The 16,515-nt window shown below is 40.2% G+C and overlaps 1 protein-coding gene across 1 annotated transcript in view; it reads left to right on the forward strand.

Annotated features, from left to right (window-relative positions):
- SPATA16 (spermatogenesis associated 16) overlaps positions 1-16,515 on the forward strand; it is a 222,489-nt gene that overhangs the window by 183,807 nt on the left and 22,167 nt on the right. Inside the window, exon 9 of the mRNA XM_059388053.1 lies at positions 979-1,062. Within this exon, the coding sequence (XP_059244036.1) occupies positions 979-1,062 (84 nt within the window). The remainder of the gene's footprint in view (positions 1-978; positions 1,063-16,515) is intronic.

Raw genomic sequence — 16,515 nt, forward strand, 5'->3', positions numbered from 1 at the left:
AAATTAATGTCTATGGATTTATATGTATAGGCCAAATACTTAAAAATCACATATCTTGCAAGATTTCATCACCTTAAGTAATAGATTTTACTTTCCAACTTCCAAGCGCAGGTTAACCTAGGAAAATAAATCCTAGTAATATCACCTCTGGTGCTACATAAACAAGGACTGCTCAGTAGAAGAGTCTTGAGTGACTCAACCCTCCACCTTCCTGCTTAAGCTCTGCAATATCTAACGTAGAGAGAGATCATCTGAGAGTTCACACTCTGATGCCACAGTGAACTGAGTTGGCATTTGTTCTTTTTTTAGAGAACTTTCTTTTTCAGTTTTGATCATCACATGGCTTGATGCAGTTTCATTACTTTGCAGCCACATACGCAGCATGTACATGGGATTGTTTTAACTTGGAATGTGGCAATTTTGGGCAAAGGGTGGAATTTTCTAAACTTGCCTTTGAAAAAGGCAACTTGGTTATTTTGAAATTTTAGAAAATAAAAGAATAGTAAAAGACTTTAAATGAGCTAACATCCTTTAGAAGGCAATAAAACAGCGCAATTTTAGTATTGTCCTCGGGTGAGCTTTTGCATGATGCCTCGAATAATGATACATTAGCCTCAGGAGAAAATACTAAAATGTGTTCATGTACTACATGCCATTTCCTGAGTGAATTAACTACTGCCTTCATTCTTTACAATCCGAATCTGTTTTTTTACAAAACATCAACACTTACTACATTAAAACCTATATGTTTTCTACAAATTTTCAAGAAGAATCTTTTCATTGTTATAATATTTTATATCTGCAATAATACTTGGTAATGACTGAAGCAAAGACGAGGTGGCAGTGTTCATTGTCGGAAAGATGAGTAATAAAATCATCAGCGTACAAATGATTTTTTAATTAGGTTTTAATCTGTGTATTTAGAGAAGTTATTTCTGTGTGAATTCCACACTGATAATTTTTATCTTGGTGCCACAGCTGCAGTCACTAATGGCAGATGCTATGGACACCCTTGAAGGAAGAAGAAACGATAAAGAACGTGTGTGGAATACAATCCAAAAGGTAAAACTTTCAGCTGAAGGGAAAAGATATATTATTCTCAAAGAAAATATCCATCTTGGGTCAAATCTGTTTAGAAGATAAAAAGAAAAGAGAGCTCTTCAGGTTCTTTTATTGTTTGTTTTCTTTTTTAAATAAATGCAGCTATCTCCCTGGAAGTATAACCAGAATCAAAATGGATTTATATAATGTTTCCTCGAGTCTGTTTCTCCAACAGATTGTGGTCATATGCTTTCATGGGTCTTCTTATGTTCATTTTCATATTCTATTTTCATTATCTGCTTTGTTATTGGTTAATATAGACTTTTTTAAAGCCCTCTCATCTATGTTTTAGTTCAACACCCCCCCCCAACACTTTCCCCACTTGAGGAGTAATGGCTACATTTCAGGGAACTACAAAGAAAATAGCACATTGATGTCTTGGGTGAAGGAGTAACATACTGGTTGTTAGAGGTAGAAAACCCTCCCTTCATTGGCTACCTCAGTTAAATATAACAAGCACAGAGCTGCACCTAGTACCAGGTACTCGGAAGACTCATGGGATACTACAGAGCTCTTCGATAACGTAGAAGGGAATATGTTGAGTCTCCAGTCCAGTTAAAGGCAATAAATTGTAGTCAGTCTACTCCCTATTCAGTCTCATCCAATCATTTTCAGAACCCATAAAGGGAGAACTGGTGTCAGATATGAGAAGAGCAAACCAAAGGAAACTCCAGTTTAAGAGGTAACAGTCAGCCATGATGGATTCTAGTGCATCTGAGGGACTGGGTGTCTTCTGTAATCAGTTCAGAGGCCCTATCATAAATGCATAGAACAGAAATGATATTTCTGTTGACTGTCTACTGTGCTGGAAGGAACACTGGGTGTTGTGAATATTGTGCTGGACAATACAAACACAACCCCTGCCTACGTGGCCTTTACCATCTAGGAAAGAAGGCAAGTACACAGCTACAAGTTTACCGAATATTATAGTTAAAAAGTAGATGTGCAATAATCTGTAGAAACAAATAGGGGAGTATAATATGGTCTGAGAGGTCAGAAAAGTCATTTTGGAAGGGCTCCTAGGTGGCTCAGTGAGTTAAACATCTGCCTTCAACTCATGATCCCAGGATCCTGGGATTGAGCCCCACATCAGGCTCTCTGCTCAGCGGGGAGTCTGTTTCTCCCTCTCGCTCTCCCTCTGTAGTCTCCCCACAACTTTTGCTTGTGCATGCTCTCTTTCTCAAATAAATCTTAAAAGAGAGAGAGAGAGAAGCCATCTCTGAGAAAGTGATACTAATACAACATTTTAAGGATATGTAGTAGCTGTCCAGGTAAAAACAGATTTCTACAGAGAGGGCAGAGTTTGTACCAAGAGTGTAAAGAAAGCATGGCAAATTTGAAAACCAATAAAGGGAGAAAAACTAATGAAGGAGCAAGGAACATGTTTCAAAATGAAGTGCAGAAGCAGAAGTCAAATCACAGAAAGACTGATAAATTATGCTAAGGATCCAGAGTGTTTCAGAGAGTATTTATCTGTAAAGTGTTTTTTGATACATCTCTAGGGCTACAGTGGGAGAACAGATTGAGGAACTACAAAAAACATGGAAAGGTCAGTTATAAGGTGGTGGCTTGATCTGTGGTGGTGGGTGTACAGATGGAAAGAAGCGACAGTTAGAAGGAATGTGCAGGGAGCCAAATCTATAGGCCTTGTTCACTGATTGCATAAGGGAGTTTAGAGAACAGAATAAGTTAGAACAATGCCCAGACATTGGGCTTGAGCCACTGGGCAGGGCATGGGGAGAGGTTTGCTGGTGCCATTTACTAAGGAAGAATGCACTTCAGAAATGTAGCTTTGGTGGGTGCCTGGGTGGCTCCTTTGGTTAGGCGGCTGACTTCAGCTCAGATCATGATCCCGGGATCCTGGGATCCAGCCCCACAGGGAGCCTGCTTCTCTCTCTCCCTCTGCTGCTCCTCCTGCTTATGATCTTTCTCTCTCTCTCTCTGGGTCAAATAAATAGATAAGATTTTTTTTTTTAAAGGAGGGGGGTAGCTTTGGGCTGAGAATATAAATTCAGAGTCCAGTCAGGAGACAGAAACCAATGCAGATATTTGAAAGGGAATGTAATATAAAGAATGGTCCACTAGGTAAAACATTGTTAACTCAGTAACTGAAAAAGCAAAGGAGAGCAATAATTTAGCACAGAAGAAGCAATTAAAGGGAGCGGCAACCACCCATTAGGGCTGGGAAATCAAATAGAAGAGACTGGAATTATTAAAACTTGGAAACTTGAAGCAGGAACCACCCTGTGGACCAAAACTCAGACCTCCCTCTAAGAGGCACTGCTAGGGGTGCCTGAGTGGCCCAGTCATTGGGCGCCTGCCTTCAGCTGGGGTCATGATCCCAAGGTCGTGGGATCAAGCCCCACATTGGGCTCCCTGCTCAGCGGGAAGCCTGCTTCTCCCTCTTGTGTTCCTCCTCTCACTGTGTCTCTCTCTGTCAAATAAATAAAAAATCTTAAAAAAAAAAAAAAAAAAAAAGAGGCCCTGCTCAACTGGTGCTATTATCTCCAAGCTTGGAGGAGGAATCCTGAAGGGTTGAGATCCAGGCTTCGGAGGAGGGGCCACTAACTGACTGGGGCTGATGGGAGGAAAGGTGGCGGGAGTGAGGAGGCAGTTATAATGGAGGTAATTCTGCAACTTTTGGAAAAACTAGATTCAACGGCTACTACAGAAGAAAGCATAACTTTCTGGGGCAAAGAAGCCTTGCTAAAATGATGCTCGCAGGAACCCCCAGCAGACAGGAGATCAGCAAGTCCCTGCTTTCCCCTTTGGCATTGCAATATCCCTCTAACACCTCCTATTGACAGAGACTAACAGCTGGCAAAACAGAGATGGGGTTTGCAGAGTTCCAGCTCCCAGCATAACAGAGCTAATCATAGAAGGGTGGGTTTGGAGTTAAGAGGCTATAAGCTAGTAACTGGCACATAAGTGTGTTGAACTCAGGATGCTGGAAAGACATCCAGGAGGATGTACAGGAGTCTGGAGTTCTAGATAAAAAACTGAATCAAGAGAGATTTCTTGGTTGTTGGCAAACTGATACTAACTGAAATCATTCGAGAAGTTGAGATGACAGAGAAAGAACATTGAATAAGAAGAGAAGAGAACCTTGAGGAGCACATTTCAAACTTAGGAAGAGAGCCCTACAAAGGGGTCTCAGAGGAAATGGCAAGAGGAACTGGAGCTAGAGGTGAATCAAATCCAATTCTGATGAGATTCAAGCAATATAACCAAATACCTCTGTTGTTTATAGAAATAATTTTTTAGCATAGGGTCAGTAAACTACAGCCCACAGGTGAAAACCAGCCAATCACCTATTTTTATAAATACAGTTTATGGCACACAGCCCTGTCACTCATTTATATATCATCTGTGTCACCTCGGCCAAGTTGATTAATTGCTATGGAGACCGTAAAAAACTAAAATATTTACTGCCTGACCCTACATTGAAAAAAATTTGCTGTACCCTGGTTTATAGCATTATCCATCCCAGAAATATTTACATTTGTACAAACTACATATTTGTATTCACAAATCCCAGTGATAACACAGCAACAGTCCAATTGTGAAATTCCAAGGAGCAGCCAAGAAGATGGAAGAAAAATTAACATTCGTCCCTACCTGTCTCCATCTCATAGACAATCACCAATTCCACCTGACACTAAGCTAGGTTTTGATGTCCACACTCATAGGAATGCTTAGCCCGTGGCTTCCCACTTTGCCCCTAATGCAGTTATTTATTGTTGTTATATATCACCCCAGATATAATGGTTTAGAACAATAACCCAGTACTATATCTCAATTCTGTGCATTGACCAGACTTGTCTAGGTGGTTCTTGCTCAGTGTCTCTCATTCAGTTCAGTCAGGTCGCTGCTATGCCGGGGGCTGCCGTATTCTGAAGGCTAAGATGTACTAGACTACAACATGGTTCACTCATATGGTTGACAAATGACATCAGTCAACTGAGACAGCTGACTGGAGTGCCTGCATGCGGACTCTTCATGTGAATTAGGCTTTAAACAGTTGGGTTCCAAAAGGAACTATTTCAAGAAGAAAGGAAATAGAAACCACCAGTCCTCTTAAAGGTTAGGCCCAGGACTTCTGCCATATTCTACTGGTCAAAATAGTTACAAACCAGTCCAGCTTCACAGGGTTGAAGGAATAGGTTCCGTTTCTCCAAGGAGATATGTGCATTCATAAAGAGAATGAAATGATAACATTGATCTTGGAGACAAGCTCCAGCAGCAGAGCTTTGGATCTCTGTCTTGTGCAGGAGAACACCTGCAAGTGAGAAGAAGTCAGAATAGTAAAGTCAAGGCATCTGAAGCTGGAACATTGCAAAGCCACACTACCCAACCATTAGGTGTCTAGAAAGTCTCACTGGTGAGCAGCCAGTCTTTCCAAATTAAAAGCCCTGGTAATGATCCTAGCTTTCTAAATGGAAGCTCCTGAGAGGTCTTTAGGAAGATGTGAATGGGAAGGAACAGGGTGCCAAATTTTTCCCAAGGGCTTTTAATTTGGTTAATGCGGCTCTACAAAGGATGATCATATCACTTTCAGACAATTCCGGTAGCAAGTAAGTAATTTCCTTTTACTGCTACAGAGTTAATTTGCGTGTGCAGAAAAAAATAATTAAAAAAACCTAATTGTACAAGCTACACTGTGTTCTGAGCCCACTAGAAGTTGATATCAGCATCCCCACCTCTGAGATCTGTTATCTGTAATAGAAACAGCTGTTGTACCTAATGAAAACACTTGGAATTTTCATCTGAAGCAGCAGAATTATAGCAGCACCTCCTAGCTGCACGTACTTAAAGGGTCTGTCAGAATCCCCATTACCTAACACAATTTCCAGGGCTTCACTTTGTTACAGGCCTATAAAAAGCCTATCAAGATGAAATCTGATTCATGAGTGCTGACCTCCTGTCTACGTTTTTTTTTTTTTCCTTTGAGATTTCTCTAGGAACCCAGAAAAAAGAAAGGAGACAATTGTGTTTTTTCCAATTCACCAAAACTAAAATATATTCTTTATAGAGTTTTAGGAAAGTGGTTTTTGGTTTGGTTTGGTTTTATAGGATATTTTCTTTCTAGTAATTAACTCAAGAAAAATATAGGTACGTTGGATAAGCTGTGGCAATACAAAAATAAGCATTTTGTGTGTAAAAAAAAAAAGTATGTTTTCTTGTGTTGGAAAGTCCCATGTCACAGCAGGACTCTTTAACAAGGTTTAGTCCATAACGACAACAAAACCCTAAGAAAACATACACTTTTGAATATCCCAAAGGTCTTGTTATCATACTGCTCATTCATGCACACATCCAACCTTTACTGGGATCTCCTGTGGGTCAGACAGTGTTCTAGACATTGGAATACAGCCGTGAAAAAGTAGTGTCCTCATAATGTTCGCATTCTAAAGTAGACACTGAATTACTGAAAGTAATATACAATATGTTATAAGTAATGATTGCCATGGCTGGAGGAAGCTGGAAAGGAAAATAGAAAGTGCCAATGATTGCAACTGCACTAGAATAGTCAGGCCAGGATTCACCAAGGTGATGCTTGAACAAAAATCCGAAGAAAATGCAAACCTTGCAAATACCTGGTGAAAAGCATTCTAAGTAAAGGAAACAGCAAATGTAGAACCCCGAGTTGAGAGAGTACCTGGCATGTACAAGGGACTATAAGGAGGGCCAGGGAACCAGAATAGAATGAGCAAGAGTAACAGAAGATGAAGTGAGCAAGCAGAGGACACAATGCTTTGTCAAAGAGAAAAACAAAAACACTCTAAGCTGCTGAGTTGAGACTAGATTGAAGGGGGTGAGGGGAGAGTCAGGGAGACCAGTTAGTAGTTTACTGCAATAATACAGGAGAGTAATTATGATGGCTTGAACCCAAGTTTGGATGGCTTCAATCTTGAACCCAAGTGGGAGCAATGGATGTGAGAAATGGTCAGATTCAGTCTTCTATCCAAAAGAAGACCAAAGGCTTATTTAGAGGGTGGCTAGAAAAGTAAAAAAAACACCCCAAAACAGCAATTTGGAGACCTGGGCCTGTTGCATATTAGCTCAGAAGCCACTTCCTTTCTCTGGACCTCAGTTTTTTGATCTGTAAAGTAAAGATATTGAACAAGAAGATTTTAGGTCCCCTCTCAACTCTGAATGGATGAGTCTTTTGAAAGCCAGACCATCAAACTGAAGAAATAAGAGTCAGTGCTTACTGAGCTCTCAATACGTGCCAACACTCTCCTGTATTCTCTTTTCATATACCAACCTGCTAATCCTCGCATGAGGTCAAATGTTTAACAGATGTTTATTAAACAGAGAGAGGTCAAATGTTTAACAGATGTTTATTAAACAGAGAAGTTCAACAGTTTGCATTGATCTGCACTTGATCTGACCCTAGAGCCTAACCTCTTTCTTACTAGAAAGAAGCGGCCTGACAAGGCCCAACAGACCAGCATCATTTTACATATAGCTGAGCATTTAGGTGTGAGGCCAAATGGGGAATTATGGTGACTTCCAACTAAAGTGAAATTTGACCATAAACTAGAACAGTTTGATTGTCTTCAATTCTCAAAATAAATTTCTTTCGATCTGGGCCTAAGGAGTCACTAATCAATTCTTGGTGTAGTCTACCTCTATCATCCTCCAAATAGGATCCTCATCCTCTGGTCCTTAGTTTTTCATTTAGAACCAGAAAGGGTGCAGAACCTGAATCTGCAAATCCCTGACCATTAATTCAGTACCCACTCATGGGACCTTGGGCAAGTCACAACCTTCTGAGAAACGTGTGTTTATATCCTTACCACCTTCAGAGTCTATGATTTTATGTTACCTTGCATTGAATCCTAAAGCCCATTAAAGCTTTATGAACTAGGCCTGAAGATAAATAGAAGAAGTCTTTAGAAAAAGGAGTCTTAAAAAAAAAAAAATCATGTGCCAACTGTTAAGTTGGAACATTCCTATTTCTTCTCACCACAAAATGAGTTAAGAGAAACAGTTAAGTAGCACTCTGTCTGCAACTCAGAAGTTCTTTGTTCTTCCTTTACAAAGTCTAAATTTCACATTGAGGAGATCAGAATTTAATCTGGTACAACATAAAATACTGTCTTATTCTGATATGCCTCTGGATCACTGATTTGAGACTCTGAGGAGAAATGAAATTTTGTTATTTTAAAAGTAATGAAGAAATACTCTACCATGTAAACATGGTTATCCTGTGAATTTTCATGAAAAGAAACACTATTTTAAACTTTCATCAAATATTATAATGTGGTACATCACAATCTTCAATGAATTCAACTAATGGAGTATAGGTAGATATCTTTAAACCATCCATATGAACTTGTTCAAAATTATTTAGCTTTTTATGTCCTTTTGTCTCAAAATCTTAACTTATAAGTCATATTCATCATCATACAGACATGATATTCATTGATATACTAATTTAGTCTTTTAAGATGAAAATGGGATAGAATTGTATGTCACTTAGCAACTCTGTTCTGTTCAAGGCTGTTGATGTAGGCAGAGCAAGCAGGGGAGAATACAAATCTGGGAGATGGGCCAGGGGCAGTTGGTTGAGGAGGAAGAGAGAAGAGCAAATTGGAACATTTTATTTACTTTCCACATCAGCATTCAAACCTGAATCCCTCCAGAAACTCTTCTGAGAGAGATTGCACATGCGGCACTATCATTCATCGGCCAGTCATTTGGGCTGACTAATATGTGGTTAGGGCATGCAGTTGTGTCTCTCTGAAAGTACCACTGGCTTTTCAAAGATTCAGCAGCCGTACTACTCATTTGCAAAGCAGTTTTTCCAGCAATCAGGCTTTTCCTGTGTGTCTTGTTCTTTAAGGAGTCTCTGCAGATTTATTGCAATTTGATTGTGAATCTTCTCCGCTTCTGGTTATAGGCTTCCTCATTAGCATATCCCCAAATTCCTTTACAGTGTGTACTCTAAGCACTGCTAAGCAGTTCTGTCCATGGTATAACGCAGACTGTGCGGAGAAACCCAAGTGCTCTTGTTGCTGACCACACTGGGGAGAAGGGCAGGGACAGACTCTGAGGTCAGAGAGAGAGGCAAGGCTCAAGGAGCAGAAAAGGCCAGATGCCTGGGATAAAACGTTGAGGTCCCTAGGATAAATGAGTCTGTGCCAGTAGGTGTCCAGACAATAGCAATAACAGAGTAGCTGCCACCAAAGCCCTGTCAGACCTCCTGGGTGTGGTCAGAGGCTGGGCACTGGGGCATTTGGACCTGGAAGGAGCATTTCATCCTCAAACGTTGCACTCAGCAAAGCCAAGTCTAGCCCAAAAGTGGAGAAAGCCAAACACCTTGGTTCTAGTCATTTTCCCCAGCTGTAGTGTGACCCTCCAAATCTAGATGACAAATTTCAGTTACCATTTAAAGTAAACAACATCTTTCTCCTCTGATTTAAAGGAAAAATATGTGGTTAATCTGTTAAACATTTTCAACAACTGTATTTGCTAAGCACTTATTTTCCACCTGTGCTTGTTCTTCCCTCCAAAACAGAGAATACCTCTTTTATGTACTTCATTGGTTGAAAGTATTCTAAAACTTTCATGATTTCTGCAGCAGAAGCATTTCTGTGCAGGAGTCAAATCCTAGCATGGCCCTCATCCAGGAGCTTTGCCAGATTTAACCAGGAGTTTATCAAGGGGCAGACAAAACTAACTGCCATTGTGCTCACATACCTTATAAAATACTGTGTTACTCAACAAATGATCAAACTATGATAGTCTCTTTGAAGTTTGCTTTTGAATAACTATCCCAATTAAAACAAGCTATGGAAAATTTTATTTCAGATAAGTAATTATGTTAATTAATACTGTGGTGATGGCAAATATTACCAGTGATTACTATTGATCTTTTGATATGTGCCAAGCACTTCATCATCAGGTTATCACATTTGATCATTGCAACAACCCTGTGAGGGAGATGTTATTATTTTTCCTTTGAAAGATGAGAAAAAGAGCTTGTAGAATTAACAAGGAAACAAACCTAAATTTGTAGTGACGGTGTTTAGGTTTAAATCAGATTTGTTTGGGTGGATCAAAGGCTCTGTTCCTAACCATTAGCTAGAACAATTATGTTAAACCAAATGCAGCTACTAAAAGTCAATGGCACAAAGAATATTGTCTCACCCAAGTTCAGATTCTGTAAGACAGCCAGTAAGACAACCCTTGAGCCTATTTTTTAGCAGTGAGTAGACTAGAAGCATCAGAGGCTGTTGTAGCCATCCTCCGTCCTTCTCTAGATTATGGCTGACTGGCCCACCTGAGGATTTATCCAGACAGCTTTGAAGTAGTTGCCTGACCAAATCCAAAACTTGGCACCCAGTGTCCCCTGGATCATCAGCTCTCAATGTCTTCCCTCGTTATCCTTCCTTCTATAAAATAGTGTTTAGATTGGCTTTGATATCTTACCATTTTCCTCTCTTCCTGCAACATTAGAACTTCAAGGAAAGAGCTTAGAAGTCTGGTCATTCCTATAGTGTACTTGTTATCGATCCGAGGGCCACCTTCTGGTGAGTTATCTGAACTATTCTGAAATGCAGGCTATCAATGATAATGCAATTTCAGAAGCACATATTGCCATAACCCCTCCAAGATTATCCTCAGAGCCTGGAAGCCTTGAGCCTGAGACTGGACAACATATTTTTCTCATTCCTTCTCTTCCTGAGATGCCTCCCCGCCTGTCCCACTAGTGAGCTAGTATAGGAAGGTAACTAAAACAGAAATTGGAAATGCTTATGGTTTTTTTAATGTCTATAAAAACTTTTCAAACCGTATCTTTCAGAAGTTCAGTGAAATATCTGGGGCAAGGGAGGGGAGCATATATCTCAATTCTATTTTGAACCAAAGAGTGAGTTTGCAGTTCATTCTAAAGTTACTCTCCTTAAATTACCAAAGGTGTCTTCTTTGCTTGGCAGCCCAGCATTTTATTGCATGTATTTTATACATTAAGTTTTGCAATCCTTTATAATTCTGGAGAATAACACAATAACAGCTTATACCACTTGGTAGTTAAATGAACCATAGGACATCTTCCGTTCTGCATTGAAAGTGGGATTAATACAGAGTTCAGAGCAATTGACTTGTAGCTCATTCAATCATTTACAGGGTACTCATTACACCTTTCATCTTTTGGAGAAGGGCAGAAATGAAAGTGCCTTTACATGCAGCCCTAAAGGAAGGTATGGCCCATTTCTCATTCTGATTATGACTTTCTTAAAGTGGTGCATGTGGAGGAGGGGATAAGACTATAATCTAAAACACATATAAATGCCATAAGCATAAACACACCCATATCTCTTAGCATCAAAACTGTGTGTGTGTGTGTGTGTGTGTGTGTGTGTGTGTGTGAAACTGACGTGTACTCTGCTAAAAATGGTTTTCTGCTTAGGAGAAGATACTGAAGAAGAGCATGAGATGGCTGGTGAAAGGATGAATATAGACCTATGTTAGAGATCAAATCTAAAAACAAGATAAAGTTAGGCCCCCTCTCTTACTGAATTAAAAGGTATCAGAGAGCCTTCTAACTTCCAAGACCTCTTATGCAGAAAAGACCTCTTCAGTTTCATAATGATTGACTACATCATATTAGCATAGATAATTAGAAGCAACTGGAAAAACTGATTCAAGAAATGACAGTATATCTCTCTGAAGTACAGGGGTCAAAAATTATTTTTTAAAAAACCATAATAGAAGACTTCCACTTCAGGAACATGGGGTAGATATGCTTTTCCCTATTCCTCCCATTAAGTACAACTAAAAATCCTGAACATTATATATAAAACAAATACAAGATTCTGGAATGTGAAATGAAAAGGACTGACAACCGAGAGACATGGAGACTTAAGGAACTACATGATGGATTTTTGTTTTCTCATATATCCTACTTTTGTTGCTGAAGGAGGTAGAAACCCAGAAACACTAACATGTGTTGACAAAACAAGCCCCAACAAAAGCATGCTCTCTCCAGTCAAAGGACAAGGAATGAGGAAGCCTAGCAAAATGGAAAATTCTTAGACAATAATCATTCTACTCCAGCCAAACATCATAGAAAAGAATGGTGATCCAACACACAAAATAGTCAGCAAAGGTCAAGGAGTTAGACTTCTATCCTCACTAGGCTCTAACAAGGTGTCCAGTCTTTCCACTCTAACAGGGTGGTTTCAGAAAAGACCAGATATGGACTTTCATCTCCTCTGGATGGTAAGACACCACTTCCTCCACTTCCTCCTGCTAGTGTGGTGTCAGAGGCCTGGTAGGCAGTCAAGATTTTTGCCATGGACCAACAATTATGAGCCTGCCTCCTCAACATGACGTTAGTGGAGGCCACATGGCAAACACTGATGAGGTATTGCTACCCCTCCCAGCTAGAGAAGTATCAGTGAAAACCTAGTGAAGAACATCCTCAACCAGAAGTGACAAGGAGCCCTTTCAGTAGTCAATGAAAGTTGAGTGGGGAAACTGAACTTGCATACCCACCTAGCAGTAACAAGGCAGTGTTCCTCCCATCCTCTGCCATATCAGTGTCAGAAAAATCTGGCTAAATGAGAAGGTTTAAATAAGATCCAGAGCCTCATATCATAATGCCCAAAATGTCCAGATTTCAAGTGAAAAATCACTTGTCCTACCAGGAAGCAGGAAGATCTCAAACTGAATGAGGAAAGACAATAGACTCTAACACAGAGATAATAGAGTTATTAGAATTATCTGACAAAGATTTTAAAGCAGCCATCATAAGAAATGTTTTAGTAAGCAGTTACAAACACCTTTAAAAAATGAAAAAATTGAGTCTCCACAAAGAAATAGAAAGGTTAAGCAAATAATAGAAGTTATAAAAAAGAACTAGGGAGGAGGGTAAGATGGCAGGGAAGTTGGAGACCCTATTTCAACCGGTCCCCTAAAGTGAGCTAATTACTACCAGAGCACTCTGAACACCCATGAAATCAGCCTGAGATGTAGGATTATACACTTCTGGATCTCTACGGGTGCAGAAGACTCCAGTAGAGAGGTAAAGCAGAGTGGGAATGATCGAACTGATATCAGAGGACAAACAGAAGGGGGAGGGAGCCACCAGAAGCAACCCATTAGAAAGTAATACCCCAATACAAGAGTACCCTGTGATTGGGGACCAGCATTAACTTGGAGTCTGGTTAAAGCACTCAAAAAGAGCAAAAGATCTTAAGGGGCAGCTGGTGGAATTAGGCGGTCACAGGCATGGGCATGGGCCTAAGCCCACAGACCCAGGATGGCCTGGCCAGTGACCACCCATGCCAGAAAGAGTATGGTGGAGCCCCCCAGGGTTGCACAGCTTTCACCACCACTCAGCCAGGGTGCACTCCTGCCCCTCATGAGGGAGTCTGTTGATGGCACCAGCCTGTGCTCCCTAGAAGTTTTGCCCACTGCACTACCCAGGTCTGACCCACCTGGGAAAGCTCCATCCTGGTGCTAGCTGACCATCTCTAGGACCAGCTGAGTCCCAATCCCCCAGTGGCAACCCAAGGTCTGGACCCCAGATAGCAGTCCCAGCAAAGGCAACCACTGGAAGTGGGCTCCCTGAACCAATATTGCTCCTGGTTTTAGTGACTCGGGGTTGGGGGAGGTGGTGCAGAGCCAAGTAGCCACTTTGCACGACCCCTGAGATGGTGACTAGGGATGTGCTCTGCCTGTGGGAGGTTGCACAGCTCAGCAGAGTTTGCAGAGGGCGAATCTGTGTGTTCTGGACTACCCAGAGGGGAGCAGACTGAGGCTTCTCTCTGAGACGGAGGTTCTGGGTACAGTTTGCTTTCTACTAAACCTCTGAAAAGCTGCAAAAAGCCGCCAAAGAATAAAAACCTCCAGAGAACAAAAGCCTGAAAAACCGGTTTCCATAGAGCCCAGCTCCTTGATAGGGAGCAGAAGGACTCAACTGAAGCAAGACTGCCTGAAAAACAACATAGCAGGTCCTTCCCCCAGAAAGCAAGCCAAAAGAACGAGAGGACAACCAACACAGGGTCCTCTTAAAACTGTAAAACCCCAATATCAGGGGAAAACAATATATTGAGCTCCTGGTATTGCCTTAAAACCTGTATATTTCATAGATACAACTTCTATTTTTAATTCATTCTCACTATTCTTGTTCTGTAATTTTTTTAACCTATTTATCATTACAACTAGAGGTTTAATACAACATGTTCCATAATAACCTTTTAACTTGAACTTTTTTCATATGTATACCTGTGCTTTTCTTTTTCTTTTCTATTTTTTTAAATATACATATAGATATAAGCTTCAAGGTAATCCTCTTTCCCTAATCAATACTACCCCTATATATAAAAGAGTTTTAATCTCCCTTTAATCTCTGGAAAGTTTAGTCCTTTAACAAAGATATCAAGATACACCCAGGAAGAATCAAAATATCCTTTCTCACCCACATGAAGGATTTATAACCACCCTCCCATCTTTTTCTTCTGTCAGTGTTTCTGTGTATTTGTTTTTGTTCTGGTATTATATAAATCTTATCCTTGGGGTTCATTTTGGCTGGGTTCTTTTTTTTTTTTTTTCTTGTCATTTTTGTCAGTCTTTTTGTTTGTCCATTTTTGTTTGTATACCTTATAAATAATACCTCTGGGACCCATTCTGGCTGGGTTTTTTTTTCTTTTTTCCTCTCTCTCTCTCTCTCTTTTTTTCTTTTTTCTTTCTTTTTGGTGGTGACTTCTGATTGCTCAGAAGTGTTCCAGGGTACACCTTGCCTAGATCGCAGTTGATAAATTTAGCTACACATCTGCTCAACCACCTCTCACCAAAATGACTAGGAGAAGGAACACACAACAGGGGGAAAATTCAGAGACTATGCCCTCTCCATCAAAACTATTGGATATGGACATAAACAGTATGTTAGAAAGGGAGTAATTATCCAGGCAATGGCCAGGTTGGAGAAAACTATTAGTGACAACATGGAATCTCTAAGGGCAAAAGTGAAAGCCTCCCAGGAAGAAGTTAAAAATGCTATCAATGAGATCTAGTCTAATCTAAATACTCTAACAGCTGGGGTAACTGAGGCAGAAGATAGAATTAGTGATCTAGAGGACAAACTGATACAGAAAAAGGATCAGGAGGAGGCCTGGAACAAACAGCTTAGAAGCCATGAAAACAGAATTAGGGAAATAAATAATGCCATGAAATGTTCCAACATCGGAATTATTGGGATCCCTGAGAGGAGAAGAAAGAAAGAAGACTAGAAGAGATAGTTGAAAAAATTCTCGATGAAAAATTTCCCAATCTGGGGAATAGAACCAGTGTTCCTGTTCTAGAGTAGAAAGAACACCCTCCCAAGATCAACGAATCTAGAAAGACCTTGAGGCACTTGATTGTGAGACTAATGAATCATAATTTTAGACTAGAATTTTTGATAGCAGATGGGGGAAGAGATCCCTTACATACAGAGGAAGGTCCATCAGAATAATGTCAGACCTGTCCAAAGAAACCTCGCAAGTCAGAAAGGGCTGGAAGACATATTCAGGGCACTAAATAAGAAGAACATGCAGCCAAGAATACTTTAACCCACAAGGTTGACATTCAAAATGGGTTGAGAGATAAAGAGCTTCCAAGAAGGGTATGTGAAAAGGGTATGTGACCTCCAAGCTGGCACTATAAGACATATTAAGGGGGGTTCTATAAAGGAAGAAAGAACCCAAGAGTGTCATAGAACAGAAAATTACACAGACAATCTATAGAAACAAGGACTTCACAGGAAACATGATGTCAATAAAAATGTGTCTTTCAATAATCACCCTCAATATGAACAGCCTGAATGCTCCCATAAAATGGCACAGGGTTGCAGATTGGATAAAATGACAGGACCCATCCATATGTTGTCTACAAGAGACCCATTTGGAACCTAAGGATACATCCAGACTGAAACTAAAGGGATGGAGGAGCATCTTTCATGCCAATGGACATCAAAAGAAAGCTGGGGTAGCAATTCTCATGTCAGATAAATTAGATTTTAAACTAAAGACTGTAGTCAGAGATAAAGAAGGACACCACAGCATTCTTAAAGGGTCTATCCACCAAGAAGACCTTACAATTGTAAATATTTATGCCCCGAATATAAGAGCAGCCAACTACATAAGACAACTGTTAATCAAGATAAAGAGTCATATTGATATGAATACAGTAATAGTAGGGAATCTTAACACACCACTCTCAGTAATAGACAGATTGTCCAAGCAGAAAATCAATAAAGAAACAAGAGCATTGAATGACACATTGGACCAGATGGACCCCATATATATATATATACAGAACATTCCACCCTTAAAACAACAGAACACTCATTCTTCTTGAGTGCACATGGAACTTTCTCCAGAATAGACCAGATACTGGGTCACACATCCGGTCTCAACT

This window comes from Mustela nigripes, chromosome 2 (assembly GCF_022355385.1).
Source record: "Mustela nigripes isolate SB6536 chromosome 2, MUSNIG.SB6536, whole genome shotgun sequence".
Taxonomy (NCBI): domain Eukaryota; kingdom Metazoa; phylum Chordata; class Mammalia; order Carnivora; family Mustelidae; genus Mustela; species Mustela nigripes.